General features: G+C 68.1%; 2 protein-coding genes across 2 annotated transcripts in view; one reads left to right on the plus strand and one right to left on the minus strand.

Annotated features, from left to right (window-relative positions):
* Positions 1–4,231, minus strand: part of MNEG_9790 (hypothetical protein) — a gene marked incomplete at both ends in the record, with an annotated part of 5,941 nt that extends 1,710 nt beyond the window's left edge. The window contains 7 exons of the mRNA XM_014041738.1: positions 491–696; positions 951–1,044; positions 1,329–1,529; positions 1,844–2,442; positions 2,642–3,002; positions 3,273–3,319; positions 3,653–4,231. Coding sequence (XP_013897192.1) covers positions 491–696; positions 951–1,044; positions 1,329–1,529; positions 1,844–2,442; positions 2,642–3,002; positions 3,273–3,319; positions 3,653–4,231 — 2,087 coding nt within the window. The remainder of the gene's footprint in view (positions 1–490; positions 697–950; positions 1,045–1,328; positions 1,530–1,843; positions 2,443–2,641; positions 3,003–3,272; positions 3,320–3,652) is intronic.
* A 1,343-nt stretch (positions 4,232–5,574) lies between these two features.
* Positions 5,575–7,455, plus strand: MNEG_9791 (hypothetical protein; the record flags this gene model as incomplete). Its single annotated transcript, XM_014041739.1, has 4 exons — positions 5,575–5,809; positions 6,127–6,281; positions 6,534–7,258; positions 7,440–7,455. The coding sequence occupies 4 exons, from the start codon at positions 5,575–5,577 to the stop codon at positions 7,453–7,455; spliced, it is 1,131 nt and encodes a 376-aa protein (XP_013897193.1).
* Between the last annotated feature and the right edge of the window lie 710 nt (positions 7,456–8,165).

Below are 8,165 nucleotides of genomic sequence, written 5' to 3' on the forward strand. Positions count from 1 at the left end.
GGGCGATGAGGTGCGGGGGAGCTTGATCGCGCGAGGTGGCGAAATCGCGCGGCGGCGCCGTAAGCGCCGCGCCGTGGCCGTGGCTTGCGCAGGCTCGCTGCGTGGAGGGCCGTGGCCCGCGGGTGCCGCAGATTGATGACTCACATGATGCCGTGGCTGCAGGTGCGACTGTGGCTGCGCGTGTGCGCGGCCCCACACACTCAAACCCATGCACACGTACATCCACACCCGCGCGTGCGCGCACACACACACACACACATACACACACACACACACACACACACACACACACTCCCTCACACGTGCGCACGTTCCCACGCGCGCTCGCACACATAAAAACACACTCGAGTGAACGCAAGACATTCTCAAGCGCACAGACCCTCTCACTCGCAACAAACCGCGCACGCGCGCGCGCACGCGCGCACGGGCGTGCGCCAACACCCACACCCACCCTCCCGACGCACACATGCAAACAAAAGCAGCACCTCACCTAAGGTCGATGACGTGGATGGTGGTGTGTGTCCCCTCAGCATACACCAGAATGTGCTCCCCCGCAAATCGCAGCGGCAGCACCGGCGCCTCGTGGTCCGAGAACCTGAAGAGAAGCTGCCCGGAAGGCACGCCCCAGACGGCCACGAGCCGTAGGGCGTCGCAGGACGCGGCCAGGAGGGAGGAGGCCGAATTGAAGGCGCAGTACTGCGTGGGTGCCGCGGGTGCAGAGAGGTATAAGCAGGGGGGGCCGGGCGGGGCGGGGCGCGCGTCAGGTGCGTGGGTTAGCGACAGCAGCGGGGCGGCGCGACAGCCGCGGCGACGAGCGGTCCGAAGCAGGGGGACTGTTGCCGCGCTGCAGGCACAGAAGCGCCCGCAGTGGCGTCAGGTGTCCCCGCATCAGCCGACTGGGGCGCAGGGCGCGCCGTCTCCTCGCGGCGTCCCGGGTCCGCAGGCCGCACCTGCACGCCGACGGTGCCGTTCTCATGCATCCCCACGTCGCCCGTCGGGTCCCGAAGGCCCATCGACAGCAGCCGCGGCCGGCCCCGCTCATACCTGCGTCACGAGAGACGGGGAGGGGCGCGGCGGGGGCAGGTTAACACGCTGGGGGGCGTCCTCTCGTTCAAACAAGGGTAGGGGAGGCGTCCAGCATCTCGGGCAAAAAAAAAGGCGGCGGGGGTGCTCAGCAAGAGTGGGGCAAAGCCGCTCAAGGAGGGCCCGGTCGCAGTGCGGCGGCACGGCAAACGGGCGGCACGGGGGGGGGGGCGTTGCCCGCTCGGCTTCCGAATGCAGGGGGCACGCCCGCAGCAAGCTCCCGCCACAGGCCTGCCTTTTCTCACCCGACGCCCGCCGGCACTAGGGGCACTCTCAGATCGTCTCGCCCCACCGCCAGCCAGCGCCCGTCCGGGCTGGGCTGCGCCGTGTTGAGCGGCCGCGGCGCCGCCGCCGCGCCGGCCGGGCCGCCGGGGCCCGCGGGGCGCGCCGGGTGGCCGCCCAGGTGGCGAATGGCGTCGGTCTGCCCCTGCGGAGACGCGTGCACCCTGCGGGCATGCGGGCGCGGGCACGAGCGGCCCCAGGGGCAGGGGCGGGAGCAGGCGTCAGGAGGGCGCGGGCTAGACGCCCGCGGAGCGGGGCAAGGCGGGGCGGCGGCTGCGGCGTTGCTGGGCAAGAGCTGGCTGCGCATCGCTTGGTCTGCATGTCATAAACCTAAAGGCCGACTTGATTTGGACCCTTGGGCAAGCGCTGCGGCAATGGAATCAGGCGAAAAATGAAAGCAATCGCTCGAGCAGCCCCAGTTGCCACCGGCTGCCACTGCAAGCGACGCGGCAGCCGCGAAATGCGGCGAACCACTCACGTTTGGCGCGTCGGCTGCGGCTGGCCTTCGAGCGGCCCCGCCCTGACGACCCGGAACTTCGCGTCTCGTGCCATCGCCGGGCGAAACGCCTGCGCCTCGCGGCGCGCCCTCTCCGCGTGCGCCGCGCGCCGCCGGCGCCGCGCGTCGGCGCCCCCCTCGGGGGGCAGTGTGCGGGGCCGGCGGCCGGCGGCCTCTCCTTCACTCGAGCCGCCATCCACCCTTTCGCTGTCATCATCCCCAGATCCTGACAGGCAGATCTCGTTGTCGATGTCGTCCCAGGAACCGCTGTCTTCTAGATTTCCATAGTCCGATGAAGGGGCGCCCTCCTGCCCGCCTGGCGAGCGCCCGTGCTCCCGTGCGCCGTTGCTGCCAGCCGCGGAACCCGCCCCTCGCCGTCGCGGCCAGCTGGGCAGGCCGCGCGCGGCGAGCGCGGCCGCCGCCTCTTCTAGCAAGGCCCGCATCCGCGGCGCCGCGAGCGAGCCGCGCGCGACGGCCTCGGCGGCGGCCGCGGCGGCGGCAGCACGGGAGGCCGGGGTGCGGGGCGGGGGCAGGTTGAGGATGTACAATAGACCGTCTTGGTGGGCCAGCAGGAGCCTCTCCTGCAGTAAGATGTAGGTTTGACGGGCCAGGCGTGCGCTGGTATCCATCACTGAAGGGCAAACAGCCATGCGGCGGCTCTGAAGCGACCAAGGCGCAAGCGTGCTCGCCCGGGCGCGCCCGCATGCAAGGGTGCGCGGCCGACTACTGGGGCGCAGCGGCGCCTGTGAGCTGCAGCGCGGGCCGCGGCAATCGCCGCACCTTGCCGCCAAACATGCCGAATCGGACGCAATTGGCCATGCTCTCGCGGCCGCTCTTCGCTTGGACCGTCGCATAATGCTCCAGCCGCGCCGTCCCCCAGCGCCCTGCATCGCCGGCACCGGCGTCCCCGCCGCCGCCCTTGCCGCCGCCGGCGCCGCTGCCGCTGGCGGCCCCGCCCTTGGCGCCACCTTCGCTGGCCGCCGCGGCCTCCCACGCGTGCGCGGCCCCGCCTTCCGCTGCCCCGTGCGCCGCAGCTGCTGTCGCGGGCGGCGGCGGGGTGCGCTCCAGATGGAAGATCGCCACGAGGGAGCCGGTGGGTGTGCAGGCCGCCACCAGGGATCCATCCCTAGAGACTGCGATGCTGTTAGTGTGTGCGTGTGGATAGATGGTGGGTGCAAGATGTGTGTGTGTGTGTGTGTGTGTGTTTGTGTGTGTGTGTGTTTGTGTGTGCGTTTGCGAGTGTGTGCCGCAAATACAGAGATGAGAAGAGGGGGGACACAGGCCAGGGGGAAGATTGCGCCGCCAAGGAGGTGGATGTTGGTGCAACAGGCGGGGCGCTGCGCATTGTGGGGCAAGGAGAGGGGGCAGGGCTGGGGCCCGGGGGCAGGGGCCGGGTGGGAGAGCAGGCCACCTGTAAGTTGACGGGAAGCAGGTTGTTGCCTCCGCCAGCAGCTTGGCCTAGGGGAGACGGCGTCAGGGGGGCGAGACAGCATGGCGCGACACACATGCAAGAGTTGCTGCCGGTCAGCCGAGACAGCATCGCGCTTGCCGCCAGAAAACTCTGCTATGCACGGAAGAGATGTGGTTAAAAGCACCAGTGACGCATTCATGTGTGCGCGCGCACGCACCCACGCACGCGCGCACGCGCGCACGCGCGCACACACACACACACACACACACACACACACACACACACACACACAAACGCACAAAATGCACAAACCCTGTGTCTCTATCAAAAACACGGCCTGCCCTTTGAGACTGCACAAACAGCCAATGCAACCGCCTCACCCCGTCTGGCGCCGCCCCTAGCCGCCACAGCGCCAGCCGCGGCCCGCACGCCACCACTATATCCTCCACGACCCCCTCCGCGCCCCCATCCCCGGCTGCGCCCCCGGAACCCCCGCCGCCCGCCGCGCCCGGCACAAACGCGAGCGCGTCGGCTGTCTGGTGGTGGTACGTCCGCGCGCGCACGCCGACGTGTGCGACGGGCTGCGGGCGCAGCAGGGTCACGTCATGCTGACGCAGCGCCGAGTGCATGGCGGCGGGCGCCAGGCCGGCGGCGCGGGCCAGCTGCTCGTAAACAGCCTCGTCGTCATCTGACGCCGACCACGACTCATAATCGTCCCCATCCCCGTGCTCGTCCTCTTCCTCGTCATCCTCCATGCCGAGGATGACGCCTGGGGACCCGGGCTCGCTGCCAGAGTCGTCCTCGTCCTGGTCAGCGTCGCTGCCGTCGCTGCCACCGCCATCGCTGCCGCCCTCGCCGTCCCCGTTGCTGCCGCTGCCGTCACCATCGCTGTCGCCGTCACTGCCGCCGGCGTCGCCGCCCTGCAGCTGGCCCATCACCTGGTCTATCGCATCCTGCATGGCGGCCTCCAGATCCTCCTGCGTGCAGCATGCGCATGCGGGGCAACGGGGCACAACTGGCAGGGCGTTGGGCCGGGCGAGGGGTAGCTGCATGCCCTGGCAGGGCCGGCAAAAAGCGTGCATAGCGGAGGCAGGCGCGGCGTCGCCACGCATGTGCAACGCGCCTGACCGAGTTCGTCCTCATCGGTCGTGCTCTCCACTGCCTCCTCGAGCGCGAGAGCGTCCGAGTCTGTTTCGGAGAGGTCGACTTCCATGGCGGGATCCGGGCGGCTGCTGCTGCGGCGTGGCACCGCGCTCGCGCTGTTCTGTTCGCAGTTGTCGCTGGTGTAGTTGCCGCCGCTAGCGGCTGACCAGCGTCTGCACGCGCGTGATCGAAAAAACTGTGCAGATTACATTACAGGGTACTACAAGCTGCACAACGTCTGGCGATCTGCTGAAATCAGAAGCAGCGTGGTACCGTACCCACGCTACACGTGTCTCTTCATGAATTTGACCGCGATTCTTAATCAAATGCTCTCATACGCGCCGCAGCGCTCGGTATTCAGTAGCCGCCAACGTCCAATCGGCAGCGTCACCCAGCACTGTCATCACCCGGGGTGGAGGAGGCCACACCACAAACTCACTCTGCAGACGTGCAAGAACATTTACAGGTGATCCAGGACCATGTGAAACCTCGTGGCAGGCTCTCGTTGCGGTCTTGGCTGTCCATGGTCAGCATGAGCCCCACACAAGCGGGCGTCTTCGTCTGACAGCCCGTTCGGGGCTGTGCATTCTTGATTCTTGCCAATCCCTTCGTAACAGGTTGACCAGCTTCCATGCATGCTCTTCCCTCTGCACGTTGCATGAAAGGTGGACAGGGGCCTCGTGTCATGCGGGTCAAACGACTGTCGCAAAGTTGATGGCACAAACGCGTGCAGTGCAGGATGCAGTGACATTGCCTTGCGAGAGGCAGTGTGTTTTTTTAACAAGCGTCCCCTGCAGCCTGCCCATAGACATGCGTGAGCGGTCGTTGCAGCATGCGCCCCCTGGTGCGTGGTGCCTTGGCCCCCAACAAACGATCTGCACCTTGTCATTATGAGCGAGACGGAGGGATTCATAAAGTAGCATACGACAAATTACGAGCTGCTCGACTAACGGGTGTGTTGGTGAGTACGGTGGCCTGGCCTCGCAGCGGCTTTCGCCTCAGCCGCTGTGGAACACCGCCAGCGATTTCCCACCCTGAGGCCATGTCACTCGATTTGTTGCCGCTGAAACCTTCATTGTAAGATATTTTACATGCTGATTGTCGGCAGAAGAGGCTCGTGCTAGCGTGCCGCGGCCCCCATCTGCAGAGTGGGGCAGGGATGGGGCGTTCCAGGCCATACAAGCAGCGGCTACGTATTTATGTAGCCTTGATTATCTCAGCTCTGGCCGTGCAGCTGGGCCAGGCCTCGGCGCGGGTCTGCATCGTGGACCTCGAAATCAAGGGTTCCGCCCTGACCCTGGGAGGCCACGTGCACGAGCCTGTGGAAGCGAAGCTGGTTCCATATGGCGCGGCTGAGGCCTCGGGTGTCGTGTCTGTGGCGCTGTCGTCTGCAGGTGCGCGGCCCGAGGGTGCGGTGGGCCATCGCCTGGCGACTTGGCTGGGTTGGGCGGTGATGCTTTGCATCAGTCTACCCGTGCACCACGCACCATCATACCCAAAAAGATTTGCAGGGCCGTGAAGACTGTTTGGGAGTGCCAGCAAGCGTGTGTGATTGGCGCCCATTTGCCGAACCAGCAGAGGGCCAGGCCTGGCACTCAGGTGGCCGTCCGAGTGACATCAGACTGCCGACCATCAGAGCCTTCAACCTCTCTGTGAACGCACGGCCGACAATCCTTCACCGCCCTTCGTGTGTCCCTGTTCCGCGTTGTAGGAGAGTCGTGCCCCCCGGCTGCGGGCGATCTCCGGGCAGCCCTGGCCGGCGCCGTGCTGGTGGCCCCGGCCGGCGGCAGGGGCGTCGCGTTTGGGTCGCTGCGGACCAGCGGCCCTGCCGCAGGGGCGTCGGGCGTGGCAGTCCGCGGCCTAAAGGTGAGGGCCAGGCGCCGCGTGTGTGCGCGCGTGCAGCTCGCCGCGAGTGCTCATCGTAAACGCGCATGCAGGTGGCCACGAAGGGACGTGCCCTTTTGGCTGTTGCATGGGGCAGCCATCAGGCAGCGAGTGCGCCTCCTAGCAGCAGCAAGGATACAAGCGCCACAGGCAGCTGGACCCAGACGCTCCCCCGACGGCAGTGGACCCACATGCGCCGACACGCCCACCTCCACAACCCCCCAAAACTGCAAGGGCGCCCTGATGTCCTCCGCGCGCGGCCCCGCCGAGCCGCTGGCCTTGTCGCTGAGCCCACGGTCGGGCGCCGCGACGCTGGCGTCGGCCGCCGCCGCTGAGCCGCTTGATGGCACGTCGTTCAAGGGCGCCGGCTGCGCGCTGCGGGCGTCCGGCGGCCAGCTGCGGCTGGACTGCCGCGAACTGAAGCTGGAGGGCCGCCTGGTCGGGGAGGGGCAGATCTCCGCGCTTCTACAGATCTCGGGATCTCTGACAGCCGCCGGCAAGCTGGCCGATGCCAAGGCGGCACCCTCTGACCTGCCACCGCCACTGCAGAGCCAGGCGACGCGCCGGCGCGCCCTCCTTGCAGAGGCGCCGCCGCCCGCCCTCGGCGCCCGTGGCTGCGCCGCCGGCGCCGCCGTCGCAGCCAACGGCTCGTGCGCGTGCGCCGCAGGCTGGGGCGGCCGGGACTGCTCGGTCTGCCGGGAAAACTCGGTCTGCCCGGGGTTCACAGGGCAGCCCAACAGCACCTGCGACGCCAATCTCACCTATGGCCCGACGACCTCGTACAAGGCGTATGACTGCGACCTGATCGGCGGCCTCAGCAAATGGGTGACGGGCGTTGCGGCGCTGTGCAACGTGCGTGGCGAGCGGCTGCCGTTTGGCTACGGGCCCCTTGGCCTCAAGGTGAGCAGCACGCGCAAGTCGCGTCGGAGCGGCAGCCGAGCCATGAGCGTCGCGGCCAAGTGCGCCGGCGCAAACGGCAGGCTCTCCACGGCGGCCGCCATGGGCTTCACAAGCCACCTGGATGTGCACTGTGTCCCACCCAACTCTCAGGCGCCCCGGGCACCTGAAGTTGTTTTTGGGGACGACTCAATCCCTTCACTCCCTCCATTTGCCCCCCTCCCCCTTGCGGCCCATCCGCAGCCTGGCGGCCTGCTGACAGACCTCTCGGCTGGCCCAGCTGCCAACAGCTTCTGCAAGATCGAGGTCGGCCTAGTCAGCGCGCCCGAACGCCCCCTGGTCTGCGTCGCGTCAAAGTGCACGTTCGCCGTCGGCGCGTCAGGCTTCCTGTGCGCAACGACGGCGTGCAGCTGCGGCGACGGCAAATGCCCGTCGCTCATCCAGAGTGTCGTGGACAACTTGGCAAACTCGACGATCGGTTTGACCTGCGACGCCAGCGGCGACGGCAAGTGCGTCCTCGACGGCGTCACGCCGCGCTTCAGCCTGCAGTGCCGCACCGGCGAGTGCACGCAGCCGCAGGAAGCCGCGCGGAAGCTGCCCGACGCAACGGACGCTGGAGTGTTTGCGCAGGCGCAGGCGCAGGCTCAGCGCGCGTTCCCGGCCATTGCTCTCGTGTCGGCGCTGCCCATCGTGCTGCTCCTCGCCATCGGCGCGCTTTTCCTGTCCCACGTGCTCGCGGCCCGGCGCCTCTTCGCCGCCGGCGCAGCGCCCGCCGCGCCGGCCGCGGGCCTGGCGGAGGCCTCTGCGGGGGACGGCAAGGCCGTGACACTCCTGGCGCCGCAGCCGAGCTTCGCGCTACCAACGGGGGACCCCGACCCCGCGACCGCGTTTGTATTCGATAACATTGTCTGCTCGGTCCCCGACCGCGACGCCGCCCCCGGCGCCACAGCGACCGGCGCGGCCGCCGCC

Source organism: Monoraphidium neglectum (genome assembly GCF_000611645.1).
Source record: "Monoraphidium neglectum strain SAG 48.87 unplaced genomic scaffold scaffold02065, whole genome shotgun sequence".
Classification (NCBI taxonomy): domain Eukaryota; kingdom Viridiplantae; phylum Chlorophyta; class Chlorophyceae; order Sphaeropleales; family Selenastraceae; genus Monoraphidium; species Monoraphidium neglectum.